The sequence below is a fragment of the Erigeron canadensis genome, chromosome 3 (genome assembly GCF_010389155.1).
Source record: "Erigeron canadensis isolate Cc75 chromosome 3, C_canadensis_v1, whole genome shotgun sequence".
In the NCBI taxonomy this organism is placed as follows: domain Eukaryota; kingdom Viridiplantae; phylum Streptophyta; class Magnoliopsida; order Asterales; family Asteraceae; genus Erigeron; species Erigeron canadensis.
Window position 1 is genome coordinate 31,189,872 of NC_057763.1, and position 21,608 is coordinate 31,211,479.

General features: G+C 34.6%; 2 protein-coding genes across 2 annotated transcripts; one reads left to right on the plus strand and one right to left on the minus strand.

The window, feature by feature from the left end:
- The first annotated feature begins 13,944 nt into the window (after positions 1–13,944).
- Positions 13,945–15,445, plus strand: LOC122594243 (acanthoscurrin-2-like). Its single transcript, XM_043766715.1, has 2 exons — positions 13,945–14,625; positions 14,770–15,445. The coding sequence occupies exons 1-2, from the start codon at positions 14,541–14,543 to the stop codon at positions 15,243–15,245; spliced, it is 561 nt and encodes a 186-aa protein (XP_043622650.1). The 5' UTR covers positions 13,945–14,540; the 3' UTR covers positions 15,246–15,445.
- Positions 15,446–18,128: 2,683 nt separating this feature from the next.
- Positions 18,129–19,496, minus strand: LOC122591901 (uncharacterized acetyltransferase At3g50280-like). The gene has a single exon (XM_043764125.1). The coding sequence runs from the start codon at positions 19,494–19,496 to the stop codon at positions 18,129–18,131; it is 1,368 nt and encodes a 455-aa protein (XP_043620060.1).
- Between the last annotated feature and the right edge of the window lie 2,112 nt (positions 19,497–21,608).

Here is a 21,608-nt window from a genome sequence, read left to right on the forward strand (position 1 = left end):
TAGTGGTATAGTGTTAGTCCAAAAATTCAAATAAATTTGGTATAGTGATATAGTGTTAGTCAAAAGAAAAAAAGAAAAGAAAAGTTAGAGGCCTTAAAATCTTAGGGCCATACAATGACTTAATTAGTGTTAGTTCTTTTATATTGTTTGGTCAGCTTTGCCAACATCCAACCCCTCAACTACAACAATTTCTTCTCATTGCTCCGTTCCCGTCTCGGCATGATATTATGAAATATGTGGTGATATACATATATTTATAGTTGAAAAGTTAAGAATTAAACAAACACAACAAATGACTAGTTTTTTAAAATTAAGGTTTCATTAAAAATAAAAAAAACTTATATATTATTAAAAAGTTATAAATAGTACATACTAAAAAACATTAAAAAAAAACACTACAATACTTTAGAAAGAAAACTGGACTATATTTCAGCGATTATTTCGTTTTCATCCACCACTTTGATCTGGTAGCTATGGTCTCTGATCTCACTATGATGATCTCTGAAGTTAACTTGGTTGGTTCTAATACCAAGGAATGGTGGGTTGATACTGGTGCCACCCGCCACGTCTGCTCTGATAAGAATCTGTTCAACACCTTCAAGGAGGTCACTAATGGTGAAAAGCTCTTTATGGGAAACTCCGCCACTGCTGATGTGAAAGGCGAGGGTAATGTGATCTTGAAGATGACTTCTGGAAAAGAACTCACTCTGCAGAATGTGTTGTATGTTCCAGAGATTCGCAAGAATCTTGTGTCTGGTTATCAGTTGAATAAGTTTGGTTTCAAAATTGTGTTTGAGTCTGATAAGGTCGTGTTGACCAAAAATGGTTTGTATGTTGGTAAGGGCTATGCCCTCAATGGTATGTTCAAAATGAATGTAATTGCTATCAATGGAATGAATAAGACCGGTACTAGTTCTGCTTACTTGCTTGAGTCTTCTAATATGTGGCATGGACGACTTGGTCATGTCAATTTTAATTCCATTCGTCGTTTAATTAAATTGAATAGCATACCAAATTTTCATATTGACTCAAATCACAAATGTGAAACTTGTGTTGAAGCCAAATTAACAAAGGCACCATTTAAATCGGTTGAAAGAGCTACCGAACCGCTTGATATGATACACACAGACGTGTGTGATCTAAAATCCATTCCCAGGAGACATGGATTTAAGTACTTCATTACGTTTATCGATGATAACACGAAGTATTGTTATGTTTACTTACTGAAAAGTAAGGATGAGGCAATTGAGACTTTTATTGCCTACAAGAATGAAGTTGAGAATCAACTTGAAAGGAAAATCAAGGTTGTACGAAGTGATAGAGGTGGTGAATATGTCTCACCTTTTGCTGAATTCTGTTCACAAAATGGAATACGACATGAGTTCACTGCACCTTATTCACCTCAATCAAATGGAATGGCTGAACGAAAGAATCGAACCTTGAAAGAAATGGTGAATGCCATGTTGGTGAGTTCTGGTGTCAATCAGAACATGTGGGGGGATGCCATTCTATCAGCAAATTATCTTTTGAATAAGATACCTCACAAGAAAAAGGATGTGACCCCATATGAGTTATGGTGGAAAAGGAAACCATCCTATGAATATCTAAAAGTGTGGGGGTGCCTAGCCAAGGTAGCTGTTCCACTACCTAAGGCCCTAAAGATAGGACCCAAAACTGTTGATTGCATTTTTATTGGATATGCTGATCAGAGTAGTGCATACCGTTTCCTTGTGCATGAATCCAAGATTCCAGATATACATAAAGGATCAATAATGGATTCAAGGAATGCCTCATTCTTTGAAAATATCTTTCCATGCGTTGCAAAAGAATTTGGAAATTTGTCTAGGGTAGTCAATGAAAGTGTCCAAGATGAGACACATAATGAGCCAGTCCCAGAGGAACTGGAACAACCTGAGGAAGAAGAAATTGAGCCTAGACGAAGCAAAAGAGCTAGGACAGAAAAGTCTTTTGGTCCTGATTTCTACACTTATGTGGTGGAAAGTGAACCTCAAACTTACCGTGAAGCGGTAACTTCCTCAGAAGGGCCTCAATGGAGGGAAGCCATCAAAAGTGAAATAGATTCTATTTTACAAAACCATACTTGGGAGCTAGTGGATCTTCCTCCGGGATGTAATCCACTAGGTTATCGATGGATCTTCAAGAGGAAATTGAAGTCAGATGGCTCCATTGACAAATATAAGGCAAGATTGGTGATCAAGGGTTACAAACAGCGAAAGGACTTTGATTATTTTGATACATATTCGCCGGTAACTCGAATAACCTCGATCAGGTTGGTACTTGCCATTGCCGCCATTAGAAATTTGGAAGTTCACCAAATGGATGTGAAAACCGCTTTCTTGAATGGAAATGAGGAAGAGATTTACATGGAGCAACCTGAGGGATTTATTGCTCCTGGGCAAGAAAAGAAAGTGTGTAAGCTTGTTAAGTCTTTGTATGGATTAAAACAAGCTCCCAAACAATGGCATGAAAAATTCGATAATGTCATGCTTGAGTCTGGGTTCAAGATCAATGAATGTGACAAGTGTGTATATGTGAAAGACATACCAGATGGATATGTCATCTTGTGCCTATATGTAGATGATATGCTCATTGCTGGAAGTAATGACAAAATGATAAAGTCTACAAAAGATCTCCTAAAGGCAAGGTTTGACATGAAAGACATGGGTTTAGCAGATGTGATTTTAGGGGTTCAAATCACACGAACCCATGATGGACTTGTTTTAAGTCAGTCCCACTATGTGGACAAAATACTTGAGAAGTTCAATGCAAATGACTCTAATGTAGCAAGGACTCCTATTGACACGAGTCAACATCTTGCGAAGAACAGAGGAGAGCCAGTTGAACAATTACAGTACTCAAGAATTATTGGCAGCTTAATGTATTTGATGAGTTGTACAAGACCAGACTTGGCATATGCTGTTAGCAAGCTAAGTAGATATACAAGTAACCCAAGTTCAAGTCATTGGAACTGTATGATCAGGTTACTTCGGTATTTAAGGTACACTCGTGATTATGGCTTGCATTATGGCAGATATCCAGCAGTAATTGAAGGACATTGTGATGCAAATTGGATATCTGACACGAATGATTCCAGAGCAACAAGTGGGTATGTGTTTACACTTGGAGGGGCAGCCATATCGTGGAAATCGTCTAAGCAAACGGTTATTGCTAGATCCACGATGGAATCAGAGTTCATCGCTTTAGATAAAGCGGGTGAAGAGGCAGAATGGCTACGTCAGTTTATTGAGGATATACCAAGATGGCCTAGACCGGTGTCGGCCATATGTATACATTGTGATAGCCAATCGGCAATTGGTAGAGCTCATAGCACAATGTACAATGGTAAGAATAGACATATCAGACGTAGACATAATACAGTACGACAACTAATCTCTACAGGAGTTATCACTGTTGACTATGTGAAGTCAAAGGATAATATCGCGGATCCGCTAACAAAAGGCTTAAGCAGAGAGTTAGTTCAGAAGTCGTCAATGGGAATGGGACTAAAGCCCATGAAAGGCTAAGCTTATATGAAGGAAAACCTAACTCAGTTGACTGGAGATCCCAAGATCTGAGTTCAATAGGAAACCTAATTGTATGAGCTGGCGAGGTCACTGTGGGGGGATTTGATAAAACCCCACGCGTTACAAGGGAGTTTATTATAGGGCATAATAATCTTCCTAGTCCATTCCTAAAAGTGACAAGTTATAAGGTTAAGCCTATGGCTTTTAATGATTCGGGTAGCCTACGTGGTGAATCACCTATGTGAGAGAGAAGTGGGGTCGCTTCTTAGGGTATTGATGGGGGCACAATACTTAACAGCTCTCGCAGAACCAGGCGCATGTCTAGGACCATAATGGACATAACTATGAGGACTTGACTTTGTCAGGGAGAGTCTTGTGTGAAGCGTATTGTCGCCTACACAAATGGCAGACGAGTTCAAAGACATCGCTGTCTACTCAGAGCCAGTAGACTAAGTGCGTTTCATGAGCAAAGGTTCAAAGGGTTACACCTACCTTCGTATGCAAGATTCAACTGTTGAAATTTGAATTGGACACTGTTGTTTCTAAGATCGACCTCCATTCATGTTTAAAACTGTTGGGAAAAAGTGCATTTTTCCACCACTTTGGACATCAATAAATATATAGTCGTGTGACATATATTGCGAATCGTTTAGTGGGTTTTGTAGTCTCTGGCCAAGGCTACGTAACAAACTAAGATGCGTCCAAATTGGGTTAAAGGTGAATGAGATATCGAGTCTCAAAGTTGTGTGTTTGGTGCATAAGTTGGAGTTGGAAAAGCTTTGTCCCACATTGGTGTGGGATATAAACTTTTACTAGTTTATAAGTGAAGGTTTCTAAGCTATGTCAAGATCTTGTGTTGTGTTTTACTCTGGCTCCTACCCACGCGCAGGGGGGTGCAGAAAACGGGTTTCTGGGTCAAAATTCTCTGAACCAATGCGTGTACGCGCGACCTGCGGACACGAATGCAGCTCGAAAAACTGGGGCCCGTGCGGGGCTCCTTTTTGCTGCGACCCGAAATAAACCCGACCCGGTTTTTGACCCGTTCAAGAATGATCTAGAAGAAGCTTTTGAAACTCCTGAAACTGATATCATAAGTATCAGTTTTGTAACTCATGAAACTTAGTGCTAGTTAATTATTTGGAGTTACAATTTTGTGTATATAAGGTCCTATCAGGGACTTGAAAGATACAATAACAACAATACATTTCGTTCATACCACACACACATTCTCTGCAATTTCGGTCACGAAACAGCAACCATCCCTGTGCTCCGTTCGTCTTTCAGGCAAGTGTTCAACGTCCGGCAGTACGCTGCTTTTAACCGGTGTACCCTGGGAACAGACGGCGAATCTGTTTAAGGGAATTGTGTCAAACACAAGCCCGGTTCTACTTATTATTATTACATTTTCTTGTTTTGCAGGAACCTTTCAAATTGCCTCTTTTATTTAGTTCCTCCATTCTGTTCTTGTTTAATTCCTTTATCATTATTTAATCGTATTGTAATATATATATATATATTTATATTTAAGGAATTACATATTGTTATTATACTGTTATTTCCAACAAAAACTTCCCTCAAACTACTTACATACCTTTCGGAACTTGCTACAGTTGCCTAGTAGTTGATATTTATTGCGCTTCTAACGTCGTGTCCCTATTGAACAACATTTTTATATCAGTCCAAAACAACGTTGTCATCGCTCCACCTATTTGTGGGGTCATGAGATGCCAATATTATATATGAATTTTCGAGCATAAAAACGTTGAAAACTGATGGAGGCACTTCGATTTTACCATAAGAATTGAATGTTTTCATCATATCTTGAGAGAAAAAATCGACAAGATTCACTTTTTAAGGAGTTGAAGCTTTCTTTCTAAGTAACTTTCTAATTAGGTTGCCCCTTATTATTATTATTTTTTTGAACAGGAAAATTTATCTTTTACTAAAAAAACTCTTTGGCAAGATGCTGAAGAGGTAGGAGAGGTTATATCGGAATAGATGGACTAACCTGCCACGCAGGCCACGATATACTAAACTTATTACAACGAGACGATAACCATAAAAAAGAAATAAAAATAGTAGAATTAAAAATTGCGAAGCTCGTGTCATGATCCTGTTCAAATGCCGCCTTGTTCCTATTCTTCCATAATAACCACCACCAACACGATAGAATGCCAAGGATGAGCTGCTTGTAGGATGATGGGCCTTGTATGCTTTGAACCCAGTCACGCAAATCAAATGGATTGTTTTCTGGGATTAGGAGCTGTAACCAACGAGAGAGATAATTATTTTGCAAAAGGTTGCCCCTTATTATTATTTCTTATTTTGCAAAAAGACAAGGGATGCTGGTTTATTTTGAATATAGTCTCTTATTTATTTTATTTTTATAGTGGTATAGTGTTAGTCCAAAAATTCAAATAAATTTGGTATAGTGATATAGTGTTAGTCAAAAGAAAAAAAGAAAAGAAAAGTTAGAGGCCTTAAAATCTTAGGGCCATACAATGACTTAATTAGTGTTAGTTCTTTTATATTGTTTGGTCAGCTTTGCCAACATCCAACCCCTCAACTACAACAATTTCTTCTCATTGCTCCGTTCCCGTCTCGGCATGATATTATGAAATATGTGGTGATATACATATATTTATAGTTGAAAAGTTAAGAATTAAACAAACACAACAAATGATTAGTTTTTTAAAATTAAGGTTTCATTAAAAATAAAAAAAACTTATATATTATTAAAAAGTTATAAATAGTACATACTAAAAAACATTAAAAAAAAACACTACAATACTTTAGAAAGAAAACTGGACTATATTTCAGCGATTATTTCGTTTTCATCCACCACTTTGATCTTTCCACATTTTAGACCGGGGCTTCTGGGCTCGCAACATGTTACCAGCTTCACCAGCTCCATTGCCAAATTCATCCTATATCGACCTTATTTTGCATATGGGTCATGTATTCTTGTTCGAGCATGGAATTTGGCCGCCTTGACCTTCGTACTGACACTATTTCCGTGCTTTTTTTTTTTTACCGTATTTTGTGGAGAACTTCCATAAGCTCGTACTAGTTTTTTTTTTTATTTTTTTAACATATCTCACTGAATGAAGTCTTTCACCTCATCCAATGTCATGTAAATCACATTTCCCACGAGGAAGCCATTTGGATTTGTGAATGAAATTGAAGTGATTTAATGAAAGTATCGAAATGGTATAATTGTATAAAGATGTAGAGAGATATATATAAAATTTGAGAGAATGTGTGGTGAAACGGTATGGAATGGTTGGTTTTTAAGGAATATAATTTATAAAAATAAAATAAAAAAACTCCTAAGTAGCCCTTAGTTTATGAGTTTTCTAAAAAAAAGCGTTTTTTAAGGCCAACGAATATCATGGCATGGTCTCACACATTAACACGTCTTCTACCGAACAACGCCTTTGATAACATGCCTTCGTAGCAACATCAAATTAAGTTGGACGCACGTCCGTCGAGCTCGTCGATGCTTAGTAAAAAATTCCTTATTCCTGTGACCTTTGTCATTATCCCTAGTAAACGAAGTTGGTCATTTTTAAATAACCGAAAAAATGTTCTGATTAGGGGTGTAAACGAGCCGAGTCGAGCTCGAATAATGCCAAGCTCGAGCTTGAATTCGTTTTAAAAGCTTGGGCTCAAGCTCGAGCTCGATCAAACCTTATTGTTTATGCTCGAGCTCGGCTCGCGAAGTGTTTAAAAAGCTCGAGATCGGCTCGTATGTCAAAAAAAACTCTACAAGTTCAAGCTCGGGCTCGAGCTCAGTAAATTAACTAAGTTCGATTATCAAAAGTTGGTGAAAAAAGCTCGTTAGTCTATAATATATTAATTAATATGCATATATATTATTTTATTATTATATAATATATGAAAGCTCGTTTAGGCTCGCTAGCTTATTCGAGTTATGTATTCGAAGTTCGAGCTCAATTAGTAAACGAGTCAATAGTTAAGCTCGAATTCGACTCGAGCTCGTTTAGGCTCAGCTCGAAACGAGCTTTTTCCGAATCGAATTCGAATAATTCGTGAGCAGGCTTGACTCATTTACACCCTTAGTTCTAACTAAGGTATTATTTAAGAATATTTGGTGTTATAGGGGGTGTTTGTTCTTGCGTTTTCTAAATAAATTTTGTTCGTTTTAAAAAAGCATGTGTGTACATTCTTCTCGAAAACTCTATTTTCATAGCAAAAAAATCAATTGTTCATCAAAACACCTTTTCAAATTACATACGTTTAATAAACGTAAATAATCAGTTCAAAACGTAATTTGTATAATATATTTGCCTTTCAAAATAAAAATGTTGGGATTTCTAAGATTGTTCTCTAAATTATTTTCGATAAATGACAAATACCTTTAATTCTAATATTGTGATATTTTGTTTCTAATTGTTCCGTCAACATCAACATTCTGATGGATATGAATATTTTTTTTTCCTCTTCTTTTATTAAAGGTTTGAATCATTTGCTTGCAACAAAAGATTTATCTTAGATTATTTTAAACGGGTGTATTTTGCTCTTTTTGCAAAAGTCAAATCTGCTTAATTCGCTGAAGGACTTTATTTATGAAGTTCTTTGAAATGTCATCGGGTTTTGAACTCAGGACCTCTAACATGTAAAGTTGTTACTCTTTAACCACTAAGCTATAATGAGAAATACATTTATGAATGTCTAATATCTAATTTATTGATTAACATTATTATTCGTATGAAATTTTTATTAACGAAGGGATGGTGTGAACAATTCCACTTTTGCTACCTATCTAATATCTACTTTATTGATTGATTGACATTATTATTCTGATGGAAGGGATTGTACACAAATTAATCGATGGATTAATGTATTTTGGACTTCTGTCTCAGTAATAAATACATTTCATACGGCTTGATCATATTGGAGATTTGGAGACATGTGAACGAATTATTCTTAATTATTATATTAATTATGTAACAAGTATATATCTTATATAATTTGTCAAGAGTTTTGTTAAATCGAGTTATTATCACAAAATCATGTCACGTATTCTCTTAACTAATAAAGTTACTTAATTATCACAAGCCGTTGATGGCTTCGTTATTCATTTAGGCATTGAGGAACGAATGAACTATTGTTTACCGACGGCATTTTTACAAAGTTGGCCCATATTTAATATAGCAATACATTTCAAATTAATAAATATTTCCTTTATATGTATCTGTCTATCTATCATCTATCATCTATCATCTATCTATCATACATATACGTGTCTTCATGTCGACAAGATTTCTAGGCATTGCAATATTTAACAAAAAGAAAACCAACCCCATGGCCGGGTATATGATAGATAAGGTGTGCTACTTTATCACATAGTAAAAGCATGCGAGTATTTTTTTTTTCTCCAACTCTTTTCATAAATTAATCTCCCTGCGTGCATCTCTCTTTAATCAATTTCATTTTTATTTTATTACCGTACTAACTTAGTAACCCGCGTATTACGCGGGTAGATAAAGAAAAATGTATATAAAATTAAAAGAAAACATATAACCTAATTACATATAACAAACTAAAATATTTAAAAGTGAAGATATTTAATGGTAGAATAGAGAAAATCAAAATTTAATTAGATATGATGTCATAAATTAATTAGATAAAATATAAATAATTAATAAGAAAATGTCTAGTGATGCCAAGTAATTTTTTTTTATAAATATATGTGTCATTACAATCTTGCTTTATTTATACAAGAGATTAATTATTTTAATACTAAATTTTATCTTTTTCATATTTTTTCAACCGTCGGCAGCTTGAACGAATAAGTTTACTTGGGCCACAAAGCTTTTTTTTGTTTTTCTTTTCCTTTTTTTCCTTCCTTATGTTTTTGGCTTCCAATAATGGCAGTGGCCAAGAATTCATAATCAATGGAATGTATGATAAAGTGACAAGTGTTTTTTCCTTTTTCATGCGGGGCCAAGAATTATCATAAATAAATAAATCTTGGGTAATAAAATAAAATAAAAATAATATATATACGAATAAACAAGACAATAAGGGTTGAAAGTCCAATCTAGTCAGACTAAAGTTACATCCCCACCGAAATTAAATTTGTTAGTGTTTAGTCACCCAAAAGGCCAAAACACTAGAAATACTTTTACTCGTAACCATTAAACATCATATTAAAATTCAAATTATTGATGCCATTTTATACTAATACTAGTAATGAATTCGAAAAATTTCAATAATTTTTTAAATAAAACTCAGATAAGCATATGAATTGAAGTAAATTCAACTCTTGGATGCATTCTTGGTTTTTCCACAAATCTTGAGTTCGATTTTATGGATTGACAAATTTGTGGGTATTTTTTCCATTAATCACCGGTAACGGTTCATAATCTATATCTCGTAATCTAGCTAGAGAGTACGTGCAGGCCGGGCTGGCTTTATCATTCTATTGTGAGGTGTATCATGATGTCGGATAACGACTGACTATTAAAAAAAATAATTCAAAATACACTAATCTTATCTTATATATAATTTTCTATCTCAAAGCAATGATGTGAAATATCTTTAGTATCGTCACATCATCTTTTTCCTATGTGGCATTCTCACGTTGAGGATCTCTTAGAGATTGACACGTAAGCAGCCTGTTGTATGACTTGTATCTATCATCTCTATTACTGAAAAATAGAAAAGATAGCTAAAAACGAGACTCGAACCCCACCCTCACTTAAGATGTATACGGATGAAACCAATTCAAATAAAGTAGATTTTGTTCATTATTTCAAAACCAATGAGTAATGAACACTTTACTTATCATCATCTGCATGTATATTTAACTCTCTTGTAAATCACTTGCCAGCTATTTTTTATAGGGATGTGCGTGGTCCGGTTTAGTCGGTTTTTGCTAAAAATATCAACCAAACCAATATAAACGGTTTAACATTTTTTCAAACCAATCCGTCTAAATTGTTATGCCAAACCAAACCAATAAAAACCAATTAACCGGTTTGGTTTGGTCCGGTTAAACGGTTATCATACTTTTGACATTCATATATAAAAGTTTTTAGTAATATCAAATTGCAAAAGTTTCACTCATATTTCAAATGAAACACGAAGTATTTTGAAAAAAAAAATACTAATTAGCTTGCTGATTTAGGCATCGTATCTTTAAAAATTTTAAATTTAGATATTGAATATGTTCAACTTTATACCAACTAATAGTTTGTTATTTATAATTTATAATATTGATCGAATATTAATATATACATGTACATATATATAGATATCTATATATAATAAACATACCATTGATGTAATTTAATGGTCCGGATTGGTTAAATCGGTTTGATAAAAGTCTAAAACCACGAACCAAACCATAAGAACGGTTTATTGAAAAGGCAAACCGACGGTTTAATTTTTTGATTTTAAACCGACCAATCCGTCCAATTACTTCTGTTTAAACAGTTTAGCCGGTTTAAACCAAACCGTGCACATCCCTATTTTTTTACCTAGCTAATCATTTATTAAAAAAGTAGTCAATATGTTCAATAAAATCTTCTCAAATAACGATCATCGATCACAGAGGCGGTATCAGAATAAAATCACATAGGGGGCAAAATTAAAAAATCCGTGAAATATAAATGTAAAAGGGGTTAAAATGTTAAAAACCTATAAGAAACTTTTTGAAATCGATGAAAAATTTAAAAATACATGACAAAATCTAAATTTTGAGGAGGGCATGTGGTACTGCCCCTGATCGATCATATCTCACCATTAAATTTATATGAAATCATAAATTAGAAAATCCCTTAATATCTTTCTCTAGATTACATAACATCAATTAACTAATAGGAATTTCACTTTATATATATAATATGGCTTGCTCGATCACAAGTCACAATACAATACATATAATGTATCTACATTCTACAATACATATCATGTATCGAAGATTGGGGAAGTCTCTATGAAGGATGATTTAATATGATATTACCTCGAGGTCCCGTTTGTTTGAAACTTAATATAGAAAACACTTAAGTCATTAAGTTGATTAAATATGTTTGTTTTTGATTTATTAGATGAAAAATAGTTATATTGACTTACTAAATTATTTAGTCACTTAATTAATTTAGTTACTTAGTGTTTAAATAAAACAAACAAGCTAGCTTTGACGCCAATTAGGTTGTTAGTGTCGCTAGTCCCAAATGCTTGGCTACCGTTGCTTTGCACTAAATGTGCGTAAATTTCATTATATTAATCACTTTCTGTCTAATTAGGCCTTTCTCAGTTCAAGATATCATCCTACCTCTTTCTCACTCACTACCAACTCTACCTCTTCCTCATCTATTCCTCCACTTTTATTTATTTATACTTTATATTTAAAATTAAAAAACATAAACTTAATTTTATTAAACAAAAACATTACATTAATAAAAACAAACATATTACAACTAAAGTTCAAACAAACAAAATAGTTAAAACATTACAATTAGATTCAAACTAGATAAAATTAAAACATTACAATTTAAATTAAACTACATTATTAAAACTACATAAAACTACTCGTCGTCCTCGTCCTCGTCTACCTCCTCCTCGTCGTCGGCATCGGCATAAAACCTGCTCCAAACTCTTCTTGCAAGTAATTTCGGTATGGCATGTGAGCCTTCAAATCTTTCCTTGACAGACCTGTTGGAACACTTTTGCCAAAAACTTCATGGCATCCCTATCCTACGCCTATTCTAAAGCTTCCTGTTGCATTCAAACATATGTAGTAATACTTTAGGCCGCTTCCGAACCCGATGACCGGTTAGATCTTGTATAGGACGAACTAAACAACTTACAGCTTACGTTACGAACCGGTGGTCGCCTAATCGGGTCGTCACCAAATAGCCCTTCAAATGAGGGACCCGTTTCATTTGCAGCCAGGGTCGCACCACGAGGCGTTTCATCGACAATCAAATCTACCATCGGAGCCGATTGCCTACTTGTCGAGGCGTTGTCGTTCCAAAAGTTGGCCACGTTATGAAGATGGTCATAGCACTTCTGGTAGTGCCAATGTTTCTCCCCTGTTATTTTTTTGTACAACTGTATGGCCGCATCGGCCACCTGTTTGTCACCCGCCCCGCTTTGCCGGTCGTGCTCACTAACTTTCTTCAACGCCGCACCAAAATCCTTAACACCCTATTTTATCTTGTTCCATTTGCCATGTAATTGGCTTTTGGTACGGGAGCCTTATTTCTTATCCTTGTTAAACATGGCCACTATTTTATTCCAAAACATGGCATCCGATTGATTCTTACCCACGATCGGGTCTTGCGAATAGTGCACTCAACATTGTGCCAACAACTATGTATCGTCATCCTTCAAATTCCTTTTCTCTTACGGTTTTCTGGGTCGGCTTCTCCTCCCCCTCACGAACAACCATTTCAACTTCATCTTCATTATCAGCGGAGGCAAAACTACCTGCCTCGGGTGCATTTTCCGGGTTTTGTTGTTGTTGTTGTTGTTGTTGTTGTTGCTGTTGCTGTTGCTGTTGCTGTTGTTGTTGTTGTTGCTGTTGTTGTTGTGTTGTTGTTGTTGTTATTGTTATTGTTATTGTCGTCGTTGTTGTTGTTGTTGTCGTTGTCGTTGTTGTTGTTGTTGTACTTGAAATTCGAACGTCATTGAGCTTGAGCTAACGCCATTGGTTGAGGTTCGTTCCAATTATATGACCCATAATTGGATTGTAGTTCATGGTGTTATAAAATGGTTGTGAAAATGGGTTAAGCATATAACTTGCGGGAGGACACATAGGGGGCAGGTTAGAAGAGCCCGACGGATGGCTTAATTGTTTGGCTTTGACTGGTTGATAACATTGCCGGTTGCGGATAGTCAAGAATATGTTGCCACATATCGGCAGAGGCTTGATGTTGGTTTAGGTTTTCGTTGTTTCAAGACATGATTTAGGTGAAGAATGAGAAAGGATTTGAAAGAGTTTTTGGGTCCCACACACGCTTCTCCTGTCCGTCCTTGCCCTTCGATGCATCGATGGCTGCCATCGACGAGTGTGTCGACACACTCCCTGCCATCCTTGTCCCCATCGACGAGTATGTCGACGTGTCGGTCGACACAGCGTATTGGCATGGGCCTTAATGATGAAGTCCCATTTACTGCTTAACAAATCTTTTGTCCTAAAAATTTCTCAATACTTTTTTTAAAAAACAATTGAATAGATCGACTTTTCTTTTTGTTATTTACTACATACATATATACAATAATTTTTAATGGTATTTTATTTTTGTATTACATTACCTTTTTAACTACTCGTATTAAACTTTTAGCTGGAATCATCATAAAAAAACATTATATTACTAATTAAAAACATGTATTCGTGTCAAATTATACGAATACTATGCTACTTAATTTAGTACCATACAGATTATGTTCATCTAAGGGCGCTTTTAGTTCACAGAATGTTTTTTGGAATGAATGAAATCTGTTAAAGATTTTGGAATCTGATGGAATGAAATTTGACGGAATGTTTTTCATTTTTGAAAATTTAACTAACGGAAGAAATGAGATTCCTTACCCCATGGAATGGAGATTCCATCAAATGAGGACATTCAAACGAAATGATATTCTTTAATCATTAAACAACCAAACACACTAAAAAATGACATTCAATTCCAATTCCATTAAAATCTATCAGAATCTGCAAACAAAATTAACTCAACGTAAGTATTGCAACTGTGAGTACACTCTTAAAGACAAAAGTAACGTACAAAGTAGGATAAGAATGTGTTGCAAAATGTCAATGAAAATGAAATCAGACCCTGACCCAAAATACCAACCAACCGGCCAATAATTATACATGCATGGACCATAGCAATTACTACTATATATTATATGTTCTCATGCGTCGATCATGCATAAAATCCTTCTATAAATAGAAACATAGAACACACTAGTTTCCTCATCATACTTCCATATATAGAAACTTCTTCATTCTCAAGCAATATGGCTTCAAAAGCATTGCTTCTTCTTGCCCTAGCTTTTGCTGTAGTCCTTCTTGTTGCCTCCGAAGTTGTCTCGGCCAAGGAAAGTAAGTAAACTATCTCTCTTTAAATTTATGTTATCTTTTTCAACAATTTATATTATACGAGTATATATATAAAAGAAGAGACGACATATCTTAATGAAGTAAGTAGTAACAATATGTTTTTTTTTATTTTATTTGAATGACTAGGTGAACTCGATGACAAGCATGGTAGTGGAGGATATAACAACGGAGGAGGACGTGGAGGATATAACAATGGTGGTGGACGTGGAGGAGGGAATGACAACGGTGGTGGACGTGGAGGGAATAACAACGGTGGTGGACGTGGAGGAGGGAATGACAACGGTGGTGGACACGGCGGAGGGAATAACAACGGTGGTGGACGTGGAGGAGGAAATAACAACGGTGGTGGACGTGGAGGAAATGACAATGGTGGTGGACGAGGAGGACACGATAACGGTGGTGGTCGTGGAGGCAGCGGTGGTGGTGGAGGAGGAGGCGGCGGTGGTGGCCGAGGAGGCGGCGGCAGAGGCAGCGGCGGTGGATGCAGGCATGGTTGCTGTGGCGGTGGAGGCGGTTACAACAACAACTACAACGGTGGAGGGTGCAGGTGTTGCTCCACTTTTGCCGAGGCAACTGCTTACAAACAAGCTCACCAAAACTGATCATCATCACTACTATACGGAGGCATTTAGGGTGGACCATGTTATTTTATGTCATGTATTAAGAAGATGGTTCCCCATGCACTCATCATGCAATATGCATTTATGCTTATGAATGTAATAACTGGCATGCATGGCTTCTTGTAAGAAACATGCATTCAATATGTACGTGTTAAATAAGTTAAATCCTCTTTTAGTATCAATATCGAACTATATCTCCCTTTCATGCAATTCTAGTTGAAAAATTTAAAAAGACTTTTTATTTTTTTATAACATTTGAACCTATAACCCTTAGGATGAAACCCATTAAGGAAAGGAAGATGATACTTGTATCATTATTTTTTATTAATATATAAAAAAATTGTAACTTTTATATCTAACTGTACAATCCCGTATTACATAGTTTTGGTATATCAATCAAAAAATTTTTTACGAATATCACTTAGGAAAAGACTACTAATAACCCATTACAATTAAAAACTGTCCATATATTATGCCATAATGGTATGTATGATATGATTGAAAGAAAACTGAATATACATGAAAGAAACAAAAGAACAAAGATAGATATTGTCTTTTCTGTGAGAATTTGAAGGTATGCCTAATGACTATTATGCACTCCATGTGGTGACTTAATGGTCATAATATATATATTTGTTTTGTTGTGTGTTTGACTAAACACGTACGTACTAGCTATAGTACCATGGAGGCAACGTACGCATATATAGGACATAGGATCCACGACAAATGGCTCAACTCAGTCTAAGATATTTGACTTGTTCAAAAGAAAGTATTTTCAAAGATCTTGTCTACCAAAACTTTAATTTGTTTATATTAATTTCTTTCTAGCTACTTTGAAAATATACCAAGTAATTGATATTATTGGTTATGAATTATGATAACGACGACATATATATCTTCTTATTTATTACTCGAGTGTTATCATATATATTTCAAATATTTGTACTTAATCATACGGCTAAATTATATCTAACCAAAAGTCTTGATCAGTAATGTATAAAGCTTTTTAATCATGTAATAAGACTACTTTAAGGGTAATTTTCAATCTATCATTATAAAAACTCAAATTTATAGATGAGTGGAACCTCCATAATTATATGGTAATGAATAAAGAATATTGGATGACGTTAAATTTCAAGTAATTCAATATTTCTAAGAAATGTCTTAATATTATTGTACCTCACGTCAAGAAGAAATTAAGGATATAATATAGAAAAAGAAAAAAAATCCACAAATACATACTCGTATTATATATTTGGGATAAGTATCTTTTAATGTAACAAACATTGAACAAATGTCTATAGTAAGAAATAACTAAAGTTGTGTGTATTGTATGTAAACAACTCAAAAATAATGTTTATTGTATGTAAAAAAATGTATTCAACCAATTAAAATCAGACAAGTGGCACCTCTATATGGTTGCCACGTATGTTTTCTTACATACAATAAACATTTTTTTAAAGTTTTTTACATACAATACACAAAACTTTAGTTATTTCCTACTATAGATATTCGTCCAAAGTTTGTTACATTCCAGGATACTTATCCCTATATATTTTAAATAGCAAATGCTAGGAGTGAGTGACATCCAAAATGGACAGTATGTTGAAAATTGGAACCCGCACAATCCTGGAGAACAGGAGTGATAACACGTATGTCCACACACTGAACAGGTAATGCCCGAAATCATGGTGAATCAAGATTTGATCTTAGATCTCCAAGGTAACATCTTTTCTGTCGGTTTCTCCAAAAAAGGGCCGCAAATGACCATTGAAACTAGCAAATGGTTTGTGTACACTTTGGTTTTTGTGTAATAATTATCCACACCTTTCGAAAATTTCAAGCTTCTTGCCTTTTTGGTTTGTGTACACTTTGGTTTATTTCGATACGGTTATGGTTTGCAATTCAACATATGCTTACACGAGTTAATTTCCGGGGGCGATTGAGCGTAAGGAAATGTAATTGTCTTGGTGTTCATACATAGGCTAATTATTAAACGGATATTAATTATCAACAACATATTTATATTAATATAAGATAAGAATAACCATATAATTAGAGAAAGAAAAAAAGAGTGAAAGATCATTTGGTCCGAAAGAGAAAAAGAACTTGATTGATTCACTTTGGCAAGTTTGGGCTTGGGCCACACTAAACTCTTGAAGTCATTAGCAGTTATGTGATACAATATATAGCTATTTAGCCCAAGTAAAAATGACAATCTTCATCATATATCTGTTGCTAGGTTAGCCCATACATTACTTACCAGTGACCAAGGGTGCACCTCACTTACTCATTTACTCATTTACCCCGGACTCAGAATGAAGACCTCTACCAAAAAATTATTCTGAGGGTCTGCAAAATATCAAAAATAAGAAATTACATCAAGAGTTATTTAAAAAAAAAAAAAAACAGGAAAACGTGATAGTCTAGTCGTCACTCAAATTTTGATCAATGTGGTAAGTTCATAATTAATAGAGATTAATATTTTACTTAATAATAGTTTATTCACATTAATCAACTTTATATTTATGATATATATGTTCACATTAACTTTATAGGTTAACTAGTCCGTTAGTAGATTTCTTATGGTGATTGAGCAAGAAAATGATCACATTAACTTCTTAACGCGGTCCTTAGGCGCTTACCTCTTTAACTTTAATTTCTTATGTGTCAAAAGTATTCATTGTAAACTTTTGGGAAATGAGGGATGAGATAAGAGCTTGGGACTTAGGAGCAAAGAAAACATTTATTTACATACATATATATACTCTACTCGTAGTTGACTATTGCAACTAATTAATAAACTGAAAAGTAGTACCGGCCATTATTACAGGAGATGGATGGATCATTTCGTAATTGCACTAATTAAAAGCAAGCACTTATGAACTCCGGGTCATGTTGAAGATCCTTCATAGTTTCGGCCGTTAAGCAAACTTCGACATCAATGCTCCCGCCTCCTTCCCGACCCGGATACATTGCCATTCTCCCGTTGGCTTTGTTCGCAAACCCACTTCTAGCCGCAATGGCTTTCCCCAGCCCGAATTCACACCCGTACATATCAAACCTGGGTGACCCCGAAATGACTACCACGTTTGTCAATGGAGATAACCTCGCACTTAATTTATACACCACCGGGTTTCCAAACCATGACTCGACCCATTTTTGCACTGCCGCGTCATCTTGGTTTGTGATCGCTTCATTTAACTTCAATGCCGCGTATCCAAGCCCATTTGCCGCCATCAATAATTCTTTTACTTTTGTTGTTCCTTTTATTGTGACAACCGGGCTACCAAAGTAACCATCGGATAAAGGCGGGTTTATCCTACGTCGGTTGCAAACCGCAAGTACACATTCCGTTTCACTATCTTCTGGTAAGCGTCTTACACGTGTTATGCATCTCCATAAAAGAGCAGACACCGCTTGTAAACTCGAGATCTTTTGAGTACCATTACACTCGGCATTTGCTCTTTTCTTAAGTCTTGCTACTGATGCACAAGTGAAATGGAAAAACCTCTCTTTAAGTAGTAACTGTGGAGGTTCGTATCGTTCAATAAATTGATCACGATATGCATACGGAAGAATACATATAGGATCCGAACTCCGTTTTTCAAACACCGGATAACGTGAGATAGCCCCTGATTTGAATATTTCATTCCAAGAATTCATGAAATGCCAAAAAGATGTTGCGTCTGCTATAACGTGGTTAACCGAGCCACCAATAAAGATCCCATCGGCTAGCTCGGTCACTTGTACGGACAACAAAGGCAATGTATGACCATCATGGCTAATAGCATTGTTAAGGTCGAAAAAGGAACGAACAATTGTCGGTACTTCTATAGGGTTAAGTACATCGGATATAGTAGCATCCGTCTTTGCATGAATAAACTTGACCCCCGGGCTGTTGTTAGGGTCAATGTAGATAACATAGGAATTAAGTGGGTCTTTGTCTTGTTGTATTCGAGATGCTAAACGGGCTGCAAGCGGGTAGAAATGAGTAAGTGTTGTGGATAGTGAGGTTTTGAGGTCACCCAAGAATACGGATATGGAGAAATTATTATTTTGGTTTTCGGGTTTAGCGAAAAGCAGACCCTTTTGGCTATAGTTGAAGTTGAGAAAGGAAAGCTCAAAAGGTGTGAAATGTAAAGGTTGTTTTGATTCGGGCGAGAGATCGTCGCCAAGTGGTTTGATAAAGCATTCGGATACAAGTGTTACCGTTGGCGCCGGCGAAGTCATTGGATGATGTGTTTACGTATTACTACACAAAGCTGAATGAATAATGAATTTTGTATCATAATGTAGCTATATATATATATACACACGTATAAAGAATAAGATTACAGAAAATCTAAACATGTCCAATCAACATATATCCAGACATGCTAATGATGTTACGAGTATGCTGTAAGGCCATTGCCAAGTGTTTCTACCCACTTTTGTTCGTGGCAAAGAAATGTGGAGGTGGCTACATCTAAGCATAACAACACATCTTCTAGTTTAATTTGTTTGTAATTATTGATTTCGTATTGTATATAGTTTGCTTTTACATATATTTTTATGATAAATAACTTATTTTTTGATATAAATTTAAATAAGTAGATACGTATTTCTATTTATCAAAGGGTTAAATGATACGAAATGTAATTAACTATGATCGAATGTCTATTGTGTGCACAAATTATCAAAACCTCTATTGTATGCACGAACTTAGTAAAAATGTTCAAAGTGTGTAACTAACCATGGTCAGCCAATCAAAAACTTATACGTGTCAGCTCATATGAGGTGCCACGTATACTATTTACATGATTTAAACGTTTTTACTAAGTTCGTGCATACAATAGAGGTTCTGATAGTTTATGCATACAATAGACATTCGGTCATAGTTAATTACACTTCGTAGCACTTAACCCTTTATCAAATTAATTCAAAATAAAAAGAAAGTTAATTATAAACTATAACTACAAATAAAATGACATTTAGTGTCACACAAAAATCTCTATATATAACTAAGAGATGATACGTTTTTTATTATGTGACAATTATGAACTCATGTCATGATGAATTTTTTCTTAACTGTCATAATTACATTAAATTCCTAATTTTAAACATACTTTAAAAAAAGTTACACTTTATCCTAATCATCATTAAAACACAATTTAAAAATTATACTTTAGCCTAATCATCATCATTAATTAAGTAATAATAAAAACAAGTTAAAAATAAAATAAGACGGCAAAGTGTATAAGATGGCAAAGTATATCTTAATGGAATGGATGGATAGATTTCTTATGTTTATTAATGTATATCGCCTAAAGTCATTGATGGATTTCTTCTAGATTTTTTATTTATGTTTATAATAATTATATTATATTAAAGTTATAGTAAGTATATATATCCAGAATCGGTTATACATTGTTTTCCTAATTTAATTTTATTTCATGTATATCTCTTAAAACTTAATGGATGGATTTCTTTTTCACAAAGATATATAATTTTTTGTGATTTACAAATGGGAAATTCTAAATTGACAAACAAATTATAAACAAAATTATACAAACTCACTTGTCATATGAGATGCACCAATTATATTAATTCTTTTTTTTTATGCTTCTCTCTCCATGTTCTATTGGCTAAGTTTGTATAGTTTTGTTTGTAATTTGTTTGTTGATGTAGTTATACTACATATTTGACGTAGTTATTACCATTTAGGTGGAGTGGTAGAAAGTCTTGCCTCTTGGAGTATAAACCAAGGTTCAATCCTTGACAATGATGTAATTTAGTAGTGTATTATATTTGTAGTTCAAAAAAATAAACATATTTGACGTATATCATATATTCATAAACTATAATTTTGTTGTTTGAATTAGTCGTAATCGGACATATTTTAATATTATGAATAATAATGTAACTATCTGTAATTGTATTTTTTACTTATGTTATCAGTTAGTACCGCACAACGTGCGGGTTTAATCTAGTTGTCACATAACGTAAAACTTGAGGAATAGCTCGGAAAACATCATTTCAAATAAACTAGTTATGTTACCCGGAATTTGCCCCAAGAGACATAAGGTTGTTTTCAGAGACCTTATATAAGTGAAAGATACATTCATTTGTTTCTTATATAAACGTGTGTTAGGATTTACGTAACCAATTCTATGAATAGTTGAAGTAATAAAAAAGAAATGGTAATCATGTAGCAACTATATCAAAATATGACAAAACGAAAAAAAAAAAAAAGGAATGAAAATGCATTAAAGTTATACTACTATATGTAAAATACAAAAAAGAAATGAAAATACCATATAAATCATTATAGAAAATAGAAAGACGAATTAACGGAGATATCAT

Coding starts and splice junctions, on each gene's coding strand:
- LOC122594243 (XM_043766715.1), top strand. CDS start 14,541: ATGGCTTCAAAAGCATTGCTTCTTCTTGCCCTAGCTTTTGCTGTAGTC. Junction 14,626..14,769: donor AGTTGTCTCGGCCAAGGAAA/GTAAGTAAACTA, acceptor TTGAATGACTAG/GTGAACTCGATGACAAGCAT.
- LOC122591901 (XM_043764125.1), bottom strand. CDS start 19,496: ATGACTTCGCCGGCGCCAACGGTAACACTTGTATCCGAATGCTTTATC.